Source organism: Labeo rohita, chromosome 6, assembly GCF_022985175.1.
Source record: "Labeo rohita strain BAU-BD-2019 chromosome 6, IGBB_LRoh.1.0, whole genome shotgun sequence".
In the NCBI taxonomy this organism is placed as follows: Eukaryota; Metazoa; Chordata; class Actinopteri; order Cypriniformes; family Cyprinidae; genus Labeo; species Labeo rohita.
The window spans coordinates 18,492,841-18,517,643 of record NC_066874.1 but is presented as its reverse complement, the minus strand read 5'-3'; the positions used below and the strand labels follow the sequence as shown (position 1 = coordinate 18,517,643).

Here is a 24,803-nt window from a genome sequence, read left to right as displayed (position 1 = left end):
ACAACACCCCTGTGTTTGAGACTGGTAGAGTCCGTTGATACACAGCTAGTCAAGCCAACCGAGAGGTCGCGCAGCGCTGTATTATTAATTTATTCCTGCAGATTTGACCAGGTAGGTGCGGGTTTACTCTTCTTGCATTATATTAATAACGTTTAAGTAAGTATGGAGATATATATGCGTCATGAATTAACGTCGTAACGACGTGTTCTTTCGAAGAGCCTATTGATGGCTACACTGATGCTCCTCAGCTATTATTTATATGTCTGGATTATTTATTTACTGTCTTCGGTGGTTTAAACTTCTATTGCAGCGATTTATCTGGTAATTTAACGTAGGTCCTGAAATGTAATGTCGCCTACAGACCGTCATCGATTAAGAATGACCTAAACAATGGTAGCGTTGACAATGATGATGATGTAGGTGTAATTCAACCATGTGGTAAAATGCTTTAATCTATTTAAACGATAAAACATAGTTAAAAGCCTTGTGAGTGTCAGCTGTGATTGGGCCATCATGTTTATCCAACGTTTCATCTAAAGCAGTCACTGGCCTAATTTAGGACTATATAATCATAAAAATATGATGATGGAGACAACAGTGTCACACCACACCTTAGATCACAAAAATCCACCGTACTTTTATTATTGCAGGTGTTTGTTTTTGTTTACATAAATGGTTGTAGTTATGTTGGATGTTAGAGCCATGAAAAAGGCTCAAATTCAAAGCAGTCTTAAAGTATTGTTCATATTTAGGGATCTGTGTGGCATAACCAACATGTAGGAATCAGTTTGGTCATCTTGTAAGAAGAAAATCATAAATCAGAGACCCTCATGACTGTGTCAAGAATACATTTAAAAATATTGTGTATTTTTGCACTTGGCGTTACAGATGTACGTCTCAGAAATTCATTGAAACACCTTATTGTTTTTATTCATTATTTATTAATTTTATATAATAAAAATTTTTTACTTTTATATACACTACCAGTAAAAAGTTTATGAAATATTTTTAATGTTTTTTTTAAAGACGTCTCTTCTGCTTACAAAGCCTGCATTTATTTGATCCAAAGTACAGCAGAAAAGGTCTTTTTTTTTTTTTTTACTGTTTAAAACAACTGTTTTCTATTTAAAATAGAATTTTAAAAATGGAATTTATTCCTGTGATTTCATATCAATTTTCAGCATAATTTCTCCAGTCTTTAGTGTCACATAATCCTTCAGAAATCATTCTAATATGCTGATTTGCTTTTCAAGAAACATATTATTATTATTATTATTATTAAAAACATTTGAGTAGAATTTTCTTCAGCATTCTTTGGTGAATGGGAAGATCTGAAAATCAGCATTTATCTGAAATAAAATGCTTTTGTGACATTATACACTAAACCATTTAAACGCTTGGAGTCATTATATTTTTGGGGGGAAAGAAATTGCAGAAATTAATACTTTTATTTAGCAAGGATGCTTTATATTGATCAAAAGTAATGATAAAGACATTTATAATATTGCAGAATATTTCTATTTCAGATAAACGCTGTTCTTTTGAACTTTCTGTTCATCAAAGAAACCTGAAAAAATTCTGCTCAGCTGTTTTCAACATAATAATAATAAATGTTTTTTGAGCAGCAAATTAAAATATTAGAACGATTTCTGAATGATCATGTGACTGGATTAATGATGCAAAAAATTCAGCTTTGAAATCTCAGGAATAAATTAATTTTTAAAAGAAAAAATGTATATTTTAAATAGTAAAAATATTTCAAAATGTTACTGTTTTTGCTGTACTTCGGCTCAAATAAATGCAAGCTTGGTAAGCAGAAGAGACTTCCTTAAAAAACCTTAAAAATCCTACTGTTCAAAAACTTTTGACTGGTAGCGCACAGTTTCTTAGTATCTGTTTTTCTGTCTTGTTCTTAATTGTAGTCAGTAGATGAGATTCTTTGAGCTCTCTTCTTGACCCGAGCCGTCACAGCTGGAGTACGTCTGTAGGTTATTCTCTTAACCATCATCCCAGTTCTCCGTTCAATGCCTAACACTGTGGAAAGTGAAGGCGCCAAGGTATCTGCTAGTACTGATCAGGAGGCCCCATCACGGGCCCCGGCCAGAGAGGATGAGCGTGAGCCAAGCTTCCTGAGTCCGATGACACGTGATGCGCTGCGGGTACGACGGGCCTCCAGCGCAGAGCTCCAGCTTCCGTGGACCTGCCCTGTAACACACTCCCGAGAAAAGTTCTACACCGTCTGCTCGGACTATGCGCTGCTCAACCGAGCCCGACCCATTATCACATCTGAAGATGCGCCACCGACCAATCCAGACAGGGATGGGACATCATTACTCAAGACCAATGCTGCAACCTCTTCCCAGAGTCACTCAGGGGGAATAAGTATGTCTTTAGATGGGAACTGTGATATGGAGGTTGTGTCATCCAGCAACAAGCCTGTGCTTGCCTGGGAGATTGACACATCGGATTTTGATGCGGTTTTAACACGGAAAACCAGAACAAGTAGGTGTCTTTCTAAAATGATTAAAGATGCCTACATACTGTAAACTGACACCGTTGTTCAGAAGTTTGGGATTAGTACGATTTTTTATGTTTTTTAACAAAGTCTTGTCTGCTCATCAAGGCTGAGTTTATTTGATTAAAAATACAGAAAAAAACAGTAATGTAGTGAAATATTATTCCAACTTAAAATAGTGATCTAATTTAATATACTTTAAAATAGAGTTACTTTAAAATTCCTGTGATGAAAAGCTGAATTTTCAACATCATTACTCCAGTCTTCAGTGTCACGTGATCCTTCAGAAATCATTCTAATATGCTGATTTAGTTTTGTTTTTTGTTTTGTTTTTGGAACCTGTGATACGTTTTTTAGGATTGTTTATTAAATAAAACATTAAATAGATCATAATTTATTTAAAATATAAATCTTTTGTAACAATATACACTACGATTCAAAGTTTGTGGTCAGTTTTTTTTTTTCTTTCATTCTTTGTCTAAGAAATGAATACTTACATTCAGCAAGATTGTGTTAAAATGATAAAAAGTGACGAGGACCTGTATTGCTAAAAGAGATTTATATTTTAAATAAATGTTTGTTTTTTTGTTTTTTTTAACTTTACCTGAAAAAATATCACAGGCTTCAAAAAAATATTAAGCAGGACAACTGGTCTGTTTTCAACATTGATAATAAATCAGCATATTAGAATGATATCTGAAGGATCATGTGACACTTAAGACTGGAGTAATGGCTGATGAAAATTCAGCTTTACATTAAAGAAATAATTTATATGTTAAAGTATTTTAAAATAGAAACTTATTTTAAATTGTTACATTTTAAAACTGTATTTTTATCAAATAAATGGAACAACATTAAAAAACATTACAAAAACATTAAACATCTTACTGATCCCAAACGTTTGAATGGCTATATATAGTTATTTTATTATTTATTTTATTTTTAAAGTATTTGTTTTTTTTTTTTCCCTGAAATTTAGCAGTGTACATTAAAGAACATTATATAATTTTTGGAAATAATACATTTTGTTGTTTTTATAATATCACACTTCCTATCTTTCGCACACAATATAAATATAGCTGCCTATGTATTTCATAATGGGAATCATTTTGTTTGAGGGTCCTTGCCATCAAAAATTTTGAAAACCCCTGCTGTAGACCCAATGTCACTTTTAAAAATATAATTTGAGGCTTATGAACTATGAAAATAATGTTATTTTCAGTAAACTAATTATAAAAAATAAAAAAATAAAATAAATAAATAAATCTACAAGCTGTTGAGCAAAAATATGCCAGGAAAATGAGCTCATACTGACCATCTGCTGTGGTTTATGTAACTCCAGCGATGGCCTCACTGACACAAATGACTGTGTCACATGGTTTTCACCTCATGGTGAACAAACTGTTTTAATTTGTAATTAATCCCAGATTTAAAGTTTACAGAGAGCATGTACTGGAAATGTGCCATCACGCATTACTTGATCAAAAGAACTCTAGAAGTGTTTAGACTACAGGATTGCTAATCTGAGGAATTGTTGTCGAGACAAAGAGCACAGGGTAGATCAGAATGATAATCCTGTTCTCTATGTGTATTTATTAAATATTAACATTGAGCTTACCTTTATCCAAACTCCAGCTGAGCCATACTTCATTGCATTTTAAGAACCTATTTGATCCTGGACCACAAAACCAGTCATAAAAGTCAATTTTTTTAATAAATAAGCTTTCCATTGATGTGTGGTTTGTTATGATAGGACCATATTTGGCTGAGATACAAATCTGAAAATCTGGAATCTGAGGGTGCAAAAAAATCTAAATATTGAGAAAATTGCCTTTAAAGTTGTCCAAATAAATTGGGAAATTTACAAAATATCTTCATGGAACGTGATCTTTACTTAATATCCTAATGATTTTGGGCATAAAAGAAAAATCAATCATTTTGACCCATACAGTGTGTTTTTGGCTATTGCTACAAATATACCCATGCTACTTAATGCTGGTTTTGTGGTCCAGGGTCACATATTTACTTCGAATGTTATTAAAGGATTAAGTCTGTTTTGTTTCTCAGGTAATTTAAAGAAATTCAACTCCAAGAAAATGAAATCGTCTGACAGGCCAAGCAGAAACCTGCAAGATCTCCCACCACAAGCTTCTCTGGACGAGATCAGACAGAGAAAAGTCTTGGACCTCCGTAGATGGTAGTCCACCCATTGAAAAGAGAAATGTGACTCAAAGAGTGCAAGTTTAAAAGAGAAGTCCACTTCCAAAACAAAAATTCACATATAATGTACCCACCCCCTTGTCATCCAAGATTTTCATGTCTTTCTTTTTTCAGTCGTAAAGAAATTATGTTTTTTGAGGAAAACATTTCAGCATTTTTCTCCATATAATGGACTGATATGGTTCCCCTGATTTTGAACTTCCAAAATGCAGTTTAAATGCGCCTTCAAACGATCCCAAATGCGGTTGTAAACGATCCCAGATGAGAAAGAAGGGTCTTATCTAGTTAAACGATCGGTTATTTTAATAAAAATAATACAATTTATATACTTTTTAATGTCAAACACTTGTCTTGTCTTGCTCTGCCTGAACTGTTTTTTTCCGGTTCATGACAGTTAGAGTATGTCGAAAAACTCCCATCTCATGTTCTCCCTCAACTTCAAAATCGCCCTATATCGCTGTTTTAACTTTTTGGTTAAGGGTGTTTGATCTTCTTTGCATGTTCACTTTGCAAAGACTGGGTTGGTACTTCTGCAGCGATGTAGGATGATTTTAAAATTATTTTTGAAGTTGAGGGAGAAAATACAGAGTTTTTCGATATACCCTAACTGTCTTGAGCCAGAATACACAGAGTTCAGGGAGAGCAAGACAAGATGTGCATTTGAGATTAAAAAGTATTTAAATTGTTTTTTTTAATGAAAACAACCGATCGTTTCGCTAGATGAGACCCTTCTTCCTCGGCTGGGATCGTTTACAACCGCAATTGGGACCGTTTAAGCCATATTTAAACTGCATTTTGGAAGTTCAAAATCGAGGCACCATATAAGTCCATTACATGAAAAATGATGAAATGTTTTCCTTAAAAAAAACATAATTTCTCTACGACTGAATCTGTGAATCTTTGTTTTGGAAGTGGACTTCTCCTTTAAAAATGTTTTGCGTTAACTGTTTCCTCTGATGTTTTAGGTACTGCATCAGCCGCCCCCAATATAAAACATCATGTGGGATCTCTTCACTTGTCTCTTGTTGGAACTTTCTCTACAGTACTTTAGGAGCAGGCAGGTCTGTGTGTTCCTTGCTGAAATGTATGACCACATTTTTCAGATTATGAAGTATAGAATTCTTAAATAGGGCTCTTTATTAAATGCACGCACGGGTCTTGCTAAAACTGTTCAAAAATATACTAAGGAATGGGTATTTTTAGGAGCAAAAACAGCACGTTTATTTGATCTATTTTAGGATTTCTAATCTGGTCTGATAGAAATTGAAAAGAGTAACCTTTAGAATTTATTTTTTTCAGTCTCCCACCTATTTCTCAAGAAGAAGCCCTGCACATACTTGGTTTCCAGCCTCCGTTTGAAGATATCAAGTTTGGACCATTCACCGGCAATGCCACTTTGATGCGGTACGATTACAGTATTTATTGCTTTTTAATAGTTTCTTAACATTTAAAAATTCATTAATGCATATATTACTGAGGTTTAGGGTCTGGAAAGATGTCTCGTATGCTTACCAAAGTTGCATTTATTTGATCAAAATACAGACAAAACAGCAGTATTGTAAAATATTAGTGCAATTTATAATAACTATTCTATAAAAAAAAATTAAAAATAAAATGTATTTTATTTCTGTGGCAAAGCTGAATTATCAGCAGCCATTACTGCAGTCTTCAGTGTCACGTTTATTCAGAAATCTTAAGAAACATTTATTATTATCAGTAATAAGAAGAGTTGTGTTGCTTAATATTTATGTGGAAATTATGGTGCTTTTATTTCAGAATTATTTAATAAAATGTCCAAAAGAACAGCATTTTGTCACATTTGATTAATTAAATTTCTTAAAAACAAGAACTGACCCCAAAGGTTTGATTTGTACTGTACATGATCTATTTTTATATTGTTGCAGATGGTTCAGACAAATCAATGATAATTTTCGTGTTCGGGGATGTTCGTACATTCTGTACAAACCTCATGGAAAGCACAAGACAGCGGGAGAAACAGGTGTGTGATTTTTGAATCATTTTTCATAAGAACACAGGCTGCAGCAGCATATTGTTTTGCAAATAACCTTTCTGATGTAGTTTGTTGTACAGAGGGTATTTCAAATGTAATATCCAGTCTATAAATATTACTTATGTTTAGCTTAGATATAGTTTGTATATTACAAGAGCATATTATATTGTCAGAAAGTACTTTAGCAGTACGTTGTAGAGCATGTTTTTTTTAATTCTAGCTGAGGGGGCACTGATGAAGCTGACGCAGGGACTTAAAGACGAATCCATGGCCTACATTTACCATTGTCAGAATCACTACTTCTGTCCTGTGGGCTATGAAGCTACACCATTAAAAGCAGCCAAAGCATACAGGTATGATGTACAGTGACTTTGGCTTTCATTTACTGCTTGATTAGTTATATTATATAGCAATAATAAAATATTGATTTCTTTTTGTTCCTATTTATTTCTTTATTTTTACAGGGGGCCGTTGCCGCTTAACGAGATGGAGCACTGGATTCTCATTGGTGAACCAAGCAGGAAACACCCTGCAATCCACTGTAAAAAGTATGGTTCATTTTATGAACTTGTAGTCCTTGGTTAAAATCATAAATATATATTATGAAACTGAAATTTTGACCTTTTCTCAGATGGGCGGATATTGTGACAGATCTGAACACCCAGAACCCAGAATACTTAGACATTCGCCACATAGAGAGAGGCATTCAATATCGCAAAACCAAAAAGGTAAGGAACGTTAGGACTATGGTGATGATACTTCTACAATAATCTGAATATTATAAACAATTATGGGCCAGATTTACTAACAGCTTACTTTTTGTGAAGAATTAGCGCTGAAAAGGTGTGGACAGTTATTTTTGCACCTGACCTTATTGAATATGCATTTGTAGGAGTTTCCCTTTCAGATGCAAAATTTATGGGAGGAGAATATTAAAATGAATCTACTAATGTTTGCGCTTGTCAAATTACTGGTATTTGCACTATTATTTAACCAACCCAGTCTTTGCAAAGTGAACATGCAAAGAAGATCAAACACCCTTAACAAAAAAGGTAAAACCGCAATATAGGATGATTTCGAGGTTGAGGGAGAACATGAGATGGGAGTTTTTCGACATACCCTAACTGTCATGAACCGGAAAAAACAGTTGAGGCAGAGTAAGACGACAAGCATTTGACATTACAAAGTATATAAATTGTATAATTTTTAAAAAAAATAACCAATCATTTCGCTAGATAAGACTTTTCTTTCTCGGTTGGGATCGTTTACAACCACATTTGGGATCGTTTGAAGCCGCATTTAAACTGCTTTTTGGAAGTTCAGTATCGGGGCACCATATCAGTCCATTATATGGAGAAAAATGTTGAAATGTTTTCCTCCAAAAAACATTTCTTTTTACGACTGAAGACAGAAAGACATTAACATCTTGGATGGCAAGGGGGTAAGTACATTATACACTGTAAAAACAATTTGTTGAGTCAACTTAAAATAATTTGTTACCCGGCTGCCTTAAAATTTTAAGTTCAGTCAACTAAAAAAAAGTTTATTCAACTTGAAATGTTAAGTTATACTAAGTGACAACTTAGATTTTTGAGCTGATTCAACTTAAAATTTTAAGGCAGCTGGGTTACTTACCCAGCTTTTAAGTTTAACAAACACAAATATCTAAATTGTTACGTAGTACAACTTAACATTTCAAGTTGACTAAACTTATTTGAGCTGACTGAACTTAAAAATTTAAGGTAGCAGGGTAACAAATTATTTTAAGCTGACTCAACAAATGTGTGTTTTTTGTTTTCTACAGTGTATTTGAATCTTTGTTTTGGAAGTGGACTTCTCCTGTAATGTGCACATTGTCAGTAAACCACATGCAGAATGTTCCCTTCCCCTCTGTGCTTTTATGGAATTGCACCCTAACACTAATTTGCCCTGTTTAGTAAATCTGGCCCTATGTGTTAAGGAAAGTATTTGAATGTATGATGTGACGTACAGAAGTGCTGCATAATTTCTGATGTCTTCATAGGTTGGAGGCAATCTGCATTGCATCATGGCCTTCCAGAGAGTCAACTGGCAAAAGTTGGGACCATGGGCACTGAACCTGGAAAATCTGAGACATGATCTCCACCATCAGGCTCCAGAACACAGAGGCCAAGCTGCGACAGAGGACGGTTCTGAAGAGCGAGCGGTGAAACGCCTGGGCAGATCTCTCAGTACGGGGAACAAGTCTGACAATGCCTGGAAGCGTTTGTCTAACACAGCAGAATACAGACACAGAAGCTCTCCAGACAGTGACCTAGATGAAGACATAACTGACTAAATCTGAGGTATCCAACCTTCTTTTTGAAGGGCCAATTTGGTTTTGTAAGATTTAAAGAATATTTATCTTCCCAGGTTGTTAGGAACAATAAAAAGGTAGAATTACGTATCATAGATGAGGTTGCAAGCCAAATGGTCTGGATAATGCTCCAGTAAGAATCCATACGGATGCTGGTTTGATGCCCATAAGGAAGGAGCCATAAGCTTTTGTAGAGGACGCCCCTGTAAGGCACAGCCCTCAATAATGTGGCATTAAATTAAGATTAATAATATTAAACAATGGCTCGCTCTCCAAGATGTTGAGTCACTTCCTGTAGGTCAAAATGCTGCTTTCTTTAAACATAATAGTGGATAAATGAATCATTAAATAAATGTGCAGTCAACTGCACTGAAGGTGTGGTCACATTTACCATTGTGCAAATTCTCGTGGGAGAAATCCAGCAATTTCAAAAGGAATCCACAAATTTCACGTTAAAGGAGAGGTTCACTTTCAGAACAAAAATTTACAGATAATGTACACCCCCTCTTCATCAAAGATTTTCATGTCTTTCTTTCTTCGGTCGTAAAGAAATTATGTTTTTTGAGGAAAACATTTCAGGATTTTTCTCCATATACTGGACTTCAATGGTGCCCGCGAGTTTAAACGTCCAAAATGCAGGGCCCTAACGATCCCAACCAAGGAAAAAGGGTCTTATCTAGCGAAACGATCGATTATTTTCTTAAAAACAGTTTATTTACTTTTTAACCTTTTAAACACTCATCTTGTGTAGTTCTGCCTGAACTGTTTTTTCCAGTTCATGACGGTTAGGGTATGTCGAAAAACTCCCATCTCATTTTCTCCTCCAGCTTCAAAATCGTTCTGCATCACTGCAGAAGTACTGATCCAGTTTTTACAAAGAGAACATGATAAGAAGATCAAACAGTTGAAGTTGGAGGAGAAAATGAGATGGGAGTTTTTCGACATACCCTAACTGTCTTAAACCGGAAAAAACAGAGTTCAGGCAGATCTAGATGAGCATTTGAGGTTAAAACACTAGATAAGACCCTTCTTCCTCTGCTGGGATCTTTTAGAGCCCTTTGAAGCTGCATTTAAACTGCATTTTGGAAGTTCAAATCCAGTATATGGAGAAAAATCCTGAAACATTTACATATTTACTACTGAAGAAAGAAAGACATGAACATCTTGGATGACAAGAGGTTGAATACATTATCTGTACATTTTTGTTCTGAAAGTGAACCTCTCCTTTAAGAGGAAAAGAGTTTCCAGTTTTGCAGTTGGTTGAAATTGGTCACATCACGTTGACCAACAGAAAGCTGCTTGATTTGAAAGTGACTGTGCTTCATAGATGGCTACGCTATACACAGTGCACTATTTTTGCCGGCAAAATTGCACCATAATTTATGACCGCACCTCAACTGTAGTGAATATTTGATTTTCAGATCAATAGCATCATTCCATTTCAGTTATGTGCTATTAGGTGGATTTATATGTTGGTATGGACTGAAACATGATTAATCTGCATAATGTGCTTGCAGAACACTTAACACTACATAGAAGACTGAAGACTGGTTTTGCTGTTGTATAAACAAAAATGGCTTTATTAGTGTAAGTCTAAAAGACCTAAGTCAAGGTTATCATAACGATATCAGACTGTTTAATAATGTGACTAATTGATATTTCAATGGATCTGATTCTGGTTATAGTCAAGTGACATAGTCCAATAAGATGGTGCCATCTTATTGTAAATAGCTGGGATTACAATCACGTTCTTTGTGAAACGCTGTGAGCTAAGATTGCATGATTGCTTCCATGTCATGTGAATTGTGATTTGTTTTTCCTTTAACACAGCAGCAAGTACAAATGATCACAGATCTCATACTCATGTCAATCTAGTGTGTTGGTATTATTTTTATTTATAAATAAAATATTTATACACCTTCTTACACATCACTGCATTATTTCAGAATCAGCTACATGATATGTTGTTTCATGAGTCACGGCTATACATGTAGTTGTTGTTTCAGCTCAGTGATATCAGCAGGACCAACACGGCAGCAGCCACCTGTTGACAGAAATTAGCTGTCCGTGAGTCAGCGCAACAGGAAAGTACAAGCCATACGATAGGTTTACAGTAAAGCTTATTTACTGGTACAGTACAATACCAACCAATCCACAAAGCCCCTTGTTCTTTCCAGTCGAGACTTAGTTTGGCAAATGACGTCCGTTTCTCGGGTCTTCCATCTGAAACAGAGCAGCCATTTACACAATGAAACTATCGAGACGAATTGTGTCAATTATGAAGTAAATAAATTCAGGGTTCCCACATGTTTTACCAATCAGTTTCCATGACTTTTGCCATCATTTGTGATTATTGGATTATAATGATTTATTTTTATTAAGACTACCATTTTTTAAGTCTCTTATGCTCACCAAGGCTGCATTTATAAAAAAAAACTGAAATATATAAATATATATATCGCAAATTTGACTTTGTTCCTCAGAATTGTGAGATTTAAACTCGAGTTTAATTGCGAGTTAGAAAGCCAGAAGTGTGAGATATAAGCTTGAGAAAAAATTTTTATCTCACAATTCTAACTTTTTTTCTAGCAACTTTTTCTCAGAATTGAGATGAAAAATATATATACTCTCAGTTGAGAGTTATACAGTCAGAATTGCGAGATAACTTCTTCTCAAGTTTATGTCTGGCCATTTTGACTTTATTTCTCAGAATTGTGTGATACAACCTCACAATTTCGAGTTATAAGTCAGAATTGCGAGATATAAACACTCAATTCTGACTTTTTCTCAGAACTGCGTGATATAAACACTTTTTTTCCCTAGTTCATATCTCACAATTCTAACTTTTTTCTGGTAACGCTGACTTTTTTCAGAATTGAGATATAAACTCACAATTCTGAATTGCATGATATAAACTCAATTGCAAGAAATACAGTCAGAATTGTGAGAAAAACGTTCTTTTCTCAAGTTTATATCTTGCAATTCTGACTTTTTCTCTCAAAATTTTTATATAAACTTGCAATTACGAGTTATAAAGTTGAAATTGTGAGATAAAAACTTTTCATATCTCGCAATTCTTTTTTCAGAACTGATATAAACTCACAAATCTGACTTTTTTTTTCTCAGAATTGCGTGATATAAACTTAATTGCTTGATAAAAGTAAAAATTGCAATTTTTTTTTCTAACAATCCTGATTTCTTTCGCAGAATTGACATAAACTCTCAATTCTGATTTCTTATCTCAGAATTGCATGATATAGACTCGCAGTTGTGAGTTATAAAGTCAGAAATGCGAGATATAAACTTTTTCCCCTCAAGTTCATCTCTCACAATTTTTTTTTTTTCAGCAATTCTTACTTTATTTCTCAGAACCGAGTGATATAAACTCGCAACTGCAAGTGAAAAAGTCAGAATTGCGAGATACTCAAGATACTCAAGTTTATATCTTGCAATTCTGCCTTTTTTTCTAAAAATGTTGATATAAACTTGCAATTGCAAGTTATAAAGATGGAATTACAAACTTAAAAACTTTTTTCCCAAGTTTATATCTTGCAATTCTAACTTTTTTCTAGCAATGCTGACTTTTTTTTCAGAATTGAGATATAAACTCACAATTCTGACTTTTTTTGTGTGATATCATTGAAAAAAGTCAAAATTGCTAGATAAAAAGTTTATATCTCACAATTCAGATTTTTTTCAGAATTGCATGATATGGACCCACAATTGCAAGTTATAAAGTCAGAATTGCGAATTAACTTTTTTTCTCAATTTTATATCTTGCAATTCTGACCTTTTTCTAGCAATTCTGACTTTTTTTTTTTAAATTGATATAAATTGACAATTTTGACTTTTTTCCTCAATTGCATGATATAAACTCACAAGTGCAAGAAATAAAGTCAGAATTGCAAGATAAAAACTTTTTTCTGAACTTTATATCTCACAATTGCGGGTCCAATTTTGAGGGGAGAAAAAAGACTTGATAACTTGTTCTCAGAATTGCGAGTTTATATCTCACAATTCTGAGGAAAACAAGTTTCTTTTCTTTGATGAATAGAAAGTTCAGAAGAACAGCCTTGATTTGAAACTAAATGCACACTCATCCGTTGTGGTGCTGTCGTGAACGTGCATCGAAGACTGATGCAAAAGAGAAGAAAGTCTTTTTTTTTTTTCCTTAATTAAATCACTAATGTCACATGGACTATTTTAACAATGTCCTTATTACCTTTCTGGGCCTTGAACGTGTCAGTGGCAATGCTGTCTATGAAGACTCAGAAAACTCTCTGTCTTAATTTGTGTTCTGAAGATGAACAAAGGTCTTATGGGTTTGAAACAACATGAGGGTGAGTAATTAATGACAGAATTGTCATTTTTGGGTGAACCTTTATCTTACCCTATTTTGGGGTCCCATTCTTCTCCACTGTTAGGATAAACCACCCAGCTCAAATCTGCTTTCTTGTATGACTTGGCTGACTCTAGAAGCGGTTCCAGTAACGAAGGGGGACAACAGTTCACCCCTACTGCAACCAGCTGTGAGGACCTACAAGCCACCTGAACCGCCTCAGAAAAGCTCCTCCCGCTTGAAATATTATGAATGTCCTGAAACACATTAACTGCATTAACAGCAGTGTCTACCTCATTTGTTTTTAACAGAGTCTAAACAGTTTCAAGTGTTTCATGAATGAAATTTGTCATTAGACATCATGACAAGTGTATGCAATTCAGTCAAAGCATATCCATCAATATCAGTCACCTTACAAGAAAAGGAAAGCCAGGCTTTTGCTTCTGGAAATTCTCTGAGTACTTCCACCAAAGCCTCAGCCTCTTTGAGACTTGGAATGGTCTCCATGGCAACAAGATCTGCTCCGGCTTTTACTAAGCACTGGATCTGTGGACGATGCCAGTCTTTCAACTCCTAAGACGAAAGACAAAACATGCACTTGAAATTCTTATGTGGTGGCGGCTTGGGTGGACAGAGAGCTTCATCCTGCATTACCCCCACTGTCATCTTGTCCTCATATGCTCCTGTGTACTCTGACCCATCATGTAAAAACGCCCCATATGGACCCACTGAACCTGCAACCACAGGCTCTCTTCTGTCTTCTGGAAGAGATATACATTTTAGATTAGATGGTAGCTGGTGTCTCTACATTTCCTCCAGAAACTAGATAATATTTATGATTTAGTGGGAGTTAGACTTGCACACACCTGATAAGGGTGAGTTAGACATGAACTCAAGGACGGACTCTTTTGCCAGCTGAACCCCTGACATTATCTTCAGCTGAGCCTCCTCAGGCTGGAGTCCAAGATATTTCACAAATCCCTCAATGCTGGCCTGATATGTGGCTGTTGTTATAACATCAGAACCGCTTTGGAGATAGCTATTAAAACAAGTCAAATCAATCACTCATCAAATATTAAAAAGTTCTTGTCATAGAATACCTAATGCCTGACAGGATGGAGAGACTTTAGGTTTAAAATCATACATTTTAGATATGTATGAGGGAACTGTAAACGTACATTCAAAATAAAGTTTGAGGTCATTAAGATGTTTTTCAATCAAGTCTCTTATGCCCACCACGGCTGCATTTATTTGATTTATTATATAAAGTACATATATAAAAACAGTAATACTGTGAAATATTGTTAATATGTACAACGACTGTTTCCTATTTGTACAGATTTTAAAATAAGTACAGTGCTGTTCAAAAGTTTGGGATTTTGAATGTTTTTTTAAAAGAAGTCTGTTATGCTCATAAAAGTTCCATTTATTTGATCAAAAATACAGAAAAAAAAGTTAAAATAACAGTTTTCTATTTTAAAATACTTTAAAACATAATTTATTTCTGGGATGCAAAGTTGAATTTACTTCAGCCATTACTTCAGTGTCACACGGTCTTTCAGAAATACTAATTTATTATCAGTGTTTAATATTTTTTTTTAGAACCTGAGATACTTTTTAAAGATTTTTTGATGAATAACAAGCTAAAAAGAACAGCGTTTATTCAAAACAGAACATTTTATTAATTTAACACATCGTTGCTGAATAAAAGTATTAATTTCTTTCAAAGAAAGAAAGAAGGAACAAATTTACTGACCCCAAACTTTAAAGATTTCTATTTTAAATAAATGCTGTTCTTTTTAACTTTTTATTCATCAAAGAATTCTGAAAAAATGTATCACAGGTTCCAAAAATAAACAAACAAATAAATAAAAAGTTAAGCAGCACAACTGTTTCCAACGTTGATAATAAATCAATGTATTTTGACGTCATGTGACACTGAAGACTGGAGTAAGGATGATAAAAAAATCAGCTTTGCATCACAGGAATAAATTCTATTTTAAAGTATATCAAAATAGAAAACCACTACTTTAAATTGCAATAATATTTCACAATATTACATTTTTTTCTGTATTTTTAACCAAATAACTGCTACCTTGATGAACAGAAAAGACTTCTTTAAAAACAAACATTAAAAATGACGGTGTGATGGTAAAGCTGAATTTTCAGCAGCCATTACTCAAGTCTTTTTTATTCTTTTTTACTTAATTTTTTAACGAGTAGAAAGCATTTATTTGAAGTATAAATGTCTTGACTAATTTTTTAACACAAATGCTACTGCAATACTTCTAACACTTGTTTTTCACTTAAATATTCCTATTTTGATATATTCCTATATCCATTTTGAAATGTATTTGGTATGCACAATATTGGATTTCTGCCTATATCGAATATGCAGATATTTTTTTTAAAAGGTATTTCTAATTTGCCCATACAGACATATTTCCTTTTGTCTGAAAACAACAGAAATTATCTCTCTGGTGCAGAAATTATAAAACATAAATCTTAAAAATATCTTAAAGGGTTATTATTTTATAATAACCTTATTTAAAATATATTATTTAATATTAAATATTTAATAAAAAATAATTTAAAAAACAAAAATAATTAAAACACTGTACGTATAATAAATTAAATTAAATGTTTACAAATATTTGACAATAAATACAGCATGACAACCCAAGTACAGAACATAATGAAGCCTGTAATTACCTGTAATGTACATCCTTAATGGCCTGTGGGTTTGTATGCAAAATTCTTGCACTCCATAGTGGATCGTTCTGCAAATACAACATATATATGATTAAACTTTGTTGACAAAATTGACAATTAGTCTGTGTAACAGTATCTACCTGTAATTGAAATCCACTCGCTTCAAGTTCTGTTGCTAGACCTCCATCTAAAATGAATGGACTGGTATCCATTATAACTGCTGTGGTTCGTGGAAAAAGCCTTATCTTTAAAGCACAAACCTCAACTAATCATTAAATCACTTTTGAAATATAGCAAAAGACCTTTGTCTTTGTCACAAATTTACAAATTTTTAAGCTAAACCAGCATTTAGAAGGATGTTAAACTGTAGCAACAGCTCTGGTATAAAAGCTCTGCGTAATACTGAAGCGAAACTGCTGTCAAAGTCCACATAATAACAAACCCATGTGCTAGAGACAGTTGGCGGTAAAGGTCAGAAACTACTACTTCCGGGTTACAGTAAGAATCGTTTTTGAGCAAACTGTTGGCTGCCTAAACGTCTGTTTACTCACACGACTTTAAAAATAGAAAATAGCTGAATGTTCAAACGTTGCGTAGTATAGTCACGAGTTCACAGGAGGGATAGTTTATTATTATTTTCGGCGGTAGGCCGTTTGATGTTGTTGCTATGGTGATGGGACTTAACAGCGAGGCTAAAGGAAGACAATTAACCGTCTGTTAAACAACAAACAACAAATATTATCATTCCTTTAAAGAATTCAGACATGGTAAGTAAAAGAGCATATTTTTTCAGTCTTTAGATATGAGTAATAAAGGGCTCAACTCGTGTATTCATGAATGTTTGTTGCGGTTTTGGCGGAAGCCGTTTGCTTTTTAACAAGATGTTAAGTTTTTCAATAAAAGCAACAGAAGTAACATAAACCATTCAGATTATATGTGTTGTGTGCGCTAAATATAAAATATCACATGTAAAATTATGCAAACACCGCAAACTAATTAGTCATAGCAAGTGAACACGAATCTTGGCTATTTAAATCGTATTTAATAATCATTTACGAAGCTAAACAGTTGTGTAATGCTATAATTTGTAAACTAATACGTTTAACTAATAACTATCTTGACGTGCTGAATGTTCTCATTTGATCTGCCACTAGATGTCAGCATTTGCCTTCTTCGAGAAAAAAAGTTTTCAATAGAAAGCTCTGACTTTTTTCACTGACTGAATGTAACGTTTGTTTAGTCAGGTTTCAGTAAGCTGTAAACTTTTCCAACTGTATTTGAAAACTACTTGTCTGGCTTCCAGCTCTACAACCTCACACTGAACACAGAGGATGCTATTTTCCTCTGAAACTGATTGAAATTACAGATCCAGTTTAGTCAGAAGCTTTAATGTCATTAAGTGGAATAATCTGCTTTTTTAGTGTCATTTGCGCAACGATCTAAACCTTGTTATTCTGTGGGTAACAGGATACTTTCGCCACCATCCACTTGCTCGGTTGTACTCCTACGCTATGTTTATTTTCCAATTCACATTCTGTCTCCTTAAGTAGTGTACATTGATCCATCTCCGTGCGGACAGCATGAAATGTTTGCAGTGATAGCATAGGGCAACAGCAGGTGTCTGAGAAAGTCTCAGCTTCCACGAAGGGCCCTGAGAGGAAAGCCCTATTTTTCAGAGTGTTAGAGGTGGCAGATAAGCCCAGCTATTTCCAGTTCCATCTGGCCAGGATCATTAACCAGGGGTTTGTGATTTTGTTGTGCTGGAATGTTCATTTAGAGCCCCCTCAAAGCGCCTTGATTCCGGCTTTCATTTCATTCCACAAAAACTTTAGGTTTTCATAACGCTTTTCCTTAAGAGCAACAGACTTTGAAGTGCTAAAATAGGTGGAAAAGCTCAACATTTTTTCTTAGACCTACAGATGTCCTCAGGTAACTTTGGCCCCAGGCAGAATGTGGAAATATAGCTCTCATTTTGTACAAAGCTGTCCCTCATGTGCTGTAGGGGGTGACTACCCGCCGAAACGTATTCTTTCAGACTGGAAAAATGCCATCAAACCAAATGAAAATGTAGTGTTTTAATATATCAGTTATTTCTGATATATTCTAGTTACAAAGATGCACTGCACTGCATAAATATTATTTTATTACTCAGTATTCTTCTCTCGTTTTCCACCAGAAATATCTAAACACTGTTAAATCAAGATACATTTATTTGAGAAGCAAACTGACTGATAGTATTGTTTTCTGAATAAAATGTATCAAAAATGTGAGTTTATGCTTTGTATCAAAAGTAAGTTTATGTTTAAAACAAGAAAAATTATCTGTCAGTGGGGTAAGAAAAATAAACTTAATTCAGAGGGAAAACAAAATATTTTTTTCTTAGCCCGCTGCTTTTTTTTGTTTTGTTTTGTTTTAAGCAAAATTGTCAGGAAACATTTGGAAAAGTCATATTACATAACATAAAATGCATAAGATATTTTTTAATTCATCAAGAATTTTATGTTTTTTTTGTTTTTTTTTTAAGAAGTCTCTTGGTGAGCCCAAGCCTGCATTTATTTGATTCAAAATACAGCAAAAGTGGTAATATTGTGAAATATTTTTACTGTTTAAAATAATTGCTTTCTATTTGAATATATTTTCAAATGTAATTTATTCCTGTGATCAAACCTAAATTTTCAGCACCATTACTCCAGTCTTCAGTGTCACGTGATCCTTCAAAAATCATTCTAATATGCTGATTTGCTGTTCTAGAAACATGTTTTATTATTATAATCGATATTTAAAAGTTGAGTACATTTTTTTCAAAGATCCAAAGATCAGCATTTATCTAAAATAAAAAGCTTTTGTAACATTATACACTATACCATTCAACAGTTTGGTTCTTCTGAACTTTCTATTCATCAAAGAAAACTGAAAAATTTCTACTCCGCTGTTTTCAACCTAATAATAATACATGTTTTTTGAGCAGCAAATCAGAATACTAGAATGATTTTATGTGTAACTGGAGTAATGATGCTAAAAATTCAGCTTTGAAATCACAGGAATAAATTAGATTTTAAAATATATTCAAATAGTACATTTTAAATAGTAATAATATTTCAAAACGTTACTGTTTTTGCTGTACTTTGGATCAAACAAATGCAGGCTTGGTGAGCAGAAGAGACTTCCTTAAAAAACATTAATAATCTTACTGTTCAAAAAATTTTGACTGGTAGGGTACAATTTTCCAAACAACATTTTACAAAAACAAGAAAATGGAAAAAATCTTAAGTCATTTTCCTTCAAATAAATGTATCATGATTTTAAAAAATACAGTAATGGAAATCAAGAAAAACACCCTAAGCAAGATAATATTTGCATTGTGTTCACATTTATTTTTACTGCTTGCTGACTGGTATGAGGCCTCATATGTGAGGTGATATTAATTACTGGTGTCAGTACAGCACCTGGAACTTTTAGCTTTGGCAGAAAGCTTCACTGTGGAAATCCTAATATGACACTAAATAGAGCCTCAAGATGTAATTTATGGCTTTCCATACCTGTGCCTCAGTGTATTTGTACAAAGAAGGCTGTTCATTGTCAATATTATCTCTGTCCCAGCTGACTGAGGGGTAAAAATAGCTTTTGTTTGGGGGAAGAGGCCCTGTTAGATTCAAGATAGCTCAATTACATTATAGGGATTCTCACTGAGTCTGTACAGTTTGATGAATGAGAAAGCATTCACGTTATCTTGCAAATGCACTAAAGATCTGTAGTTAAATTCGTTAGGATAATGTGATGCCATGTTTGGGCTTAGTTTTAACATGTTGCCTCTATGAATTAGCGAGCATGAGGCCTAGAGGATGGATGGCATAGCGCCTAGAAATGCAACATTAAAGCACTGCCATTCTAATATATGCTGATGATGATTATCTGTCAGTTATTATGAATATTAATGTATCTTGTTAGTTCTTGTTGTAGGCCTGCTATTGCTTGCTTGACTTTTGATGCCCACTGATCAACAGAAAATTAACTATGCATCACTATGCTGCTCATGGGCTCAGCTACTGCGTATGGCTCTGAATCACAGCCTGTTCTATGAATTTCACCCACAAGGTGGCGATCTGCATGGAACAGAGATCACACAAACATGCTTTGCTCTCCATGTTTTGTTCAAGGGCATCTCTGAGAGGTGTCAAGGTGAAATCAGCCACTTTACAGTGAAACAATAGTAACACCCACAAAAATTTAGATGCAGTCTATTTTCATAACATCTTACATACTTTGTTTTTGACGAGTGCTGTATTAAATACTCATGGAATCTTGGCTGTGATGAAAAAATGTTGGAAACATGTTTAAAAAAAAATATTTTTCCACAAATTTTGTATGTATGCAAATTGTATAATATCCAAGGTATGCATTTCTAGTAATTGTCCAGTTAATTCTCATATTGTACTTTTTTGGAATATTTGTCTTCTCCCCAAATTTGTCACTACTGAAACACAGAAATATATTTAATTAGGGTTACATTGGCCTATTAAGATTTTGCATACATCTTCCCTGTAAATATATATATTTTTATTTTATTAAAAAGTTTTCAGAGGTAAATCAATAACAATTACAATTTTAACAATATGTCAGGTGTGATTTAGGGCTGCAACTAATGATTATTAATAATCGATTAATCTGTCGATTATTTTTTCGATTAATCGATGAATCGGATAAAAAACTAGAAAAGCATTCATTTTCAACCCTGTATTCAAAAACAGAACTAAAATCTTTAGATGAGCTGTTATAATAATAATAAAATAAAATAAAAATGGACTAACACAAAAAACATACACATGTATGCTTTACATCTGCCAAATATATAGACTTTTTTTTTTAAATAAAGTGCCACCTGAGCTGCCAGAACAATAAATAACTTATAAAAAATGAAAGAACAGTACAAATCAGAAAATTTAACAAGATTTGTTTGAATGCCAGAACTTGTTCTCTACACTACACTGCAGACGCACACACTTTTGCAAATGCACACACTCACAAACTCTCACACTGACACACTCTCTCTTCTCTCTCTCTCTCTCTCTCTCTCTCAAGTTCACTTGAAGCTTATTCATTAAATTATTACCATCATTGTAGTAAGTGCAAGGTTCATTTATACACCACATTTAAACACAGCTTAAGATGACCAAGTGCTATAGAAGAACTTTAAAATTAAATTAAAAAGTACAACACACACAAATATATTTGTCAATAATAACCTATATGGGACAAAGCACAGAATATACACTTTCTAACTTAGTAGTTTTGTCCTGTTTTCAGTCCAAATATCTAAAAAATCTTAAATCAAGATACATTTACTAGACACGTGAAATAGCATAAGAAATTATGTCTTGTTTTCTGAAAAAACAGCTCAAAATTAAGTGATTGTTTGCTTAAAACAAGCAAAATTATCTGCCAATGGGGTAAGAAAAATAATCTTAATGAGATATAATCTCAAACAGAAGTTTTAAGCATCACTTAATTTTCTCATGCCATTTGTCTTGTCTAGTTATCTTGATTTAAAATTTTTTTAGATATTTGGACTGGAAACGAGACAAAATTACTAAATAAGAAAAGCTTTTTTTGTAGTGTAGCTATACATGACAACAGATTGAAAAATGAATGGTCCAAAAAAGGCGAGTGAATAAAAACGTGTCTTTAGTCTTGCAATGCAAAGTGCAAAGTAACTATACCACCCCTGCTTTACTACTGTTATTAACGATCTAACGCTAAGTTGTCATGCTTGTCAAGCTGGATAACGAGTAAACACCAGCACCAGGGAAATCACGTTGCTCACTTCAAAACGGAACAAAAGCAGGATTCTGTAGTGACTTAGGCCCCGATCACACCGAACGCGTTTTTAGTTCTGAAAACGGGAGGGGCACCGCACTGCCTTTTTCTGGTGACTTTTAAAAAAAGAGCAGCGCGTTGCGTTTTTTTTTATGTTGCTAGGCAACCATCAAATCAGCCGTCCTGTCAATCTAAGTAAAGGATTATAGCGCGAGCGCTCTAAAATCTTTGGTTTTTAGCTGTTAAGTAAACTGTCATATCAGCAAAAAACTTAAAACATACAGCTCCGGGTAACCCGCGATAGACACCAAAAGTTTCTCCTCCATCACTGCAGTCTCCGGACCTTTTAAGCGTCGGTAAAACTTTCGTCACCACAACAGAAGGCGCAGAAGGCGGTTAAAACGCGAGGCGCCCGCGGCGCATAAACAGCGCGCATAACGCTCACTGCCTATAGAAAACAATTTTCTTTCCTATACCTCCGCTGTTTTGTATTTTTTTTTTTTTTTTTTTTTTTTTTTTTTTGCTCCGCCCTGTCTATGAGGCGCCGAACTCTGCTAGCGTCAGTACGCGAAAGAGACCGAGTGTGTTCACTCCGCTCCGCGCTCAACTAAAGTTTTTTTTTTTTTTTTAATAATCAAATGTCTCCGCGTCGCGCGACACAACGAATCGATTATGAAATTCGTTGCCAACTCTTTTAGTAGTCGATTCTTATCGATTTAATGGATTCGTTGTTGCAGTCCTAGTGTGATTTATAAGATTTATTGTATTTTAAATCCAAATTTTCTTTGTAAAAGGCAAAATGTTAATTATGCTGCTGATTTCAGACTTAAGGATTCATTAGTTTTTAACTCACATACTAAAACACTACTAAAACATGCTAAAAATTTGCATAACTTTAAAGTTTTGTCTATTTTGCCCAAATAAACGATTTTGTGTCCCCTTTTGTCACTACCAAAACGATGACATGTTTCAGTCGTGACTGTTATGGTAGTGACAATTTTATGTGATTACACCCAAAAAAAACAATCATGTCACCTATCGAAACTGTTTCGGTCGTGGCGGTTTTGGATCATTTTGAAGTCAGCACAAAGATGCTAATCAGCACATGGTTAGCTAGCACAGTTCTGAACAGTTGTACACATAAAAACGAAATGTTATGTTATAACTTCCAAAAAAATCTGATTCTGATTCTGTAAAGTGTGTTACATTATAGAAAAATGGTGTTTGGTCTATTCCTTAAAGTTAAACACAGATTTTTCATACTTTTGAACACATTTACCAAACAATGTTGGGGCCTATCTACTCAGCATGAGTGACAGATAAATATTTCCTGATCGTAAATGTAGGGGTGTAGTTAAAATCAGCCTAGCCAACTGACTAAAACATACACTGTTTCGGTAGTAACATTAAAATGCGGGAAACATTTTTTTTTTCATAAAGTTTCATAATTTACAAAGAAAATATAAAATAGATATTTTTTCAACTTCACTTAAAAAAGATATTTTTAAAAACAACAATGGAATAAAATGCAAAAACTATTTTAATATAATTTTCATAAGTTTAAATGTAGGGATTAGTGCTCAGGACAGCTACCTTTCAATTGAAAGTATCCACTAAATGATGATTTTATATATATTAAGCTTACTGATATTTTAAATATTATTGTGGGTTTCAATAGAAAAGGATCTTAGTAAACATCTAAGATTTAAATGCTTTTTAGATGTGTTTTTTAGTTGTGGGACAGCAGTTTCTATAGAATGGCCCATATATATATATTTGTCCATACCAGTTTTTACTATATACAAACAGTTATTTACACAGTATGCTAGCCTGCTATATATATTATAATGTTGTGTTGACCAAATTAATGTAGGTTTAGTCACCATAGGTGTCTTCCTAATTCACATATGCTATTTTGTAGTATAAATAGTGCAAGTAGTGTGAAAATTCCAACAATATGAACCCCTTTCACATATACAGTCTTTACTTACCTTTTCAATAGTACTGGTTAAATTGTTCTGGCAATTTACCAGTATGAGAAGTTGTAACATTACCAGTACTATGCTGTGTCTGAATGCAGAATGAAGATTACCGGTATGAGCACATACTTAGAGTTCAGAACGCGCTGACGTAAGACGTCTACTCTGGGCCAATCATAACATTCTGACGCAGATGATGCATTTGCTCCACGATGTGCAGTTCGCTTTGAGGTCGTCCATAGTCCTGTTCCAATGGCATACTTCACATGCACTTGTGGTCGTGCGGACTTACAATGGCCGCCGTGTGAGCGTGTCAGTTAAGAACATAGAGTGTCCCATTCGTCATTTTAGCATTCAGAACAAGCAGAAACCTCCCACTCTCTCTTTTGAAACTAACACAGAAGTGACTTAAACTGCAATTCTTCGTCTGGCTGCTAGAGACTAGCTCCAAAAGGGAGTCAATCCCATAGACTCCCCATGTTAAAATGCCCAACTTTACAGCAGAAAAAAAAATGTTTACAGCCTGGTACAAAAAGTGTTTTTGGTCTAGCTAATTGTGCCCTTCATGTCAACTGTGAGCGGGGTTAATTTTTTTTAGAACTCATCCGTTTAAATTATATTAAGCCTTAAAGGTCTGCATAATTTAGGGCGTGGCCACTTGAGTGACAGGTGAATTGCCGCTGCTGTCACCACCGTTGCGCTACACTGTAAAAAATAAAAAACACAATTTGTTGAGTCAGCTTAAAATAATTTGTTACCCTGCTGTCTTAAAATTTTAAGTTCAGTCAACTAAAATAAGTTTAGTCAACTTGAAATGTTAAGTTGTACTAACAACTTAGATATTTGTGTTTGCTAAATTTAACAGATGGGTAAGTAAC

The 24,803-nt window shown here is 34.1% G+C and overlaps 3 protein-coding genes across 3 annotated transcripts in view; 2 read left to right on the top strand and 1 right to left on the bottom strand.

Moving 5' to 3' along the window:
* The first annotated feature begins 3 nt into the window (after positions 1-3).
* On the top strand, positions 4-11,006 carry LOC127166684 (basic immunoglobulin-like variable motif-containing protein). Its single transcript, XM_051112154.1, has 10 exons — positions 4-111; positions 1,923-2,502; positions 4,583-4,712; positions 5,701-5,796; positions 6,035-6,139; positions 6,640-6,734; positions 6,967-7,099; positions 7,211-7,294; positions 7,378-7,474; positions 8,770-11,006. The coding sequence occupies exons 2-10, from the start codon at positions 2,025-2,027 to the stop codon at positions 9,061-9,063; spliced, it is 1,512 nt and encodes a 503-aa protein (XP_050968111.1). The 5' UTR covers positions 4-111; positions 1,923-2,024; the 3' UTR covers positions 9,064-11,006.
* Positions 10,948-16,588, bottom strand: zgc:172121 (uncharacterized protein LOC337599 homolog). Its single transcript, XM_051112163.1, is given in 9 exon segments — positions 10,948-11,125; positions 11,230-11,293; positions 11,295-11,304; positions 13,472-13,677; positions 13,832-13,993; positions 14,075-14,178; positions 14,287-14,459; positions 16,133-16,200; positions 16,273-16,588. Coding segments are annotated over 9 exon segments (921 nt in total). The 5' UTR covers positions 16,345-16,588; the 3' UTR covers positions 10,948-11,063.
* A 1-nt stretch (position 16,589) lies between these two features.
* Positions 16,590-24,803, top strand: part of nme7 (NME/NM23 family member 7) — a 52,157-nt gene continuing 43,943 nt past the window's right edge. The window contains exon 1 of the mRNA XM_051112159.1: positions 16,590-16,899. Within this exon, the coding sequence (XP_050968116.1) occupies positions 16,897-16,899 (3 nt within the window). The 5' untranslated portion in view covers positions 16,590-16,896. The remainder of the gene's footprint in view (positions 16,900-24,803) is intronic.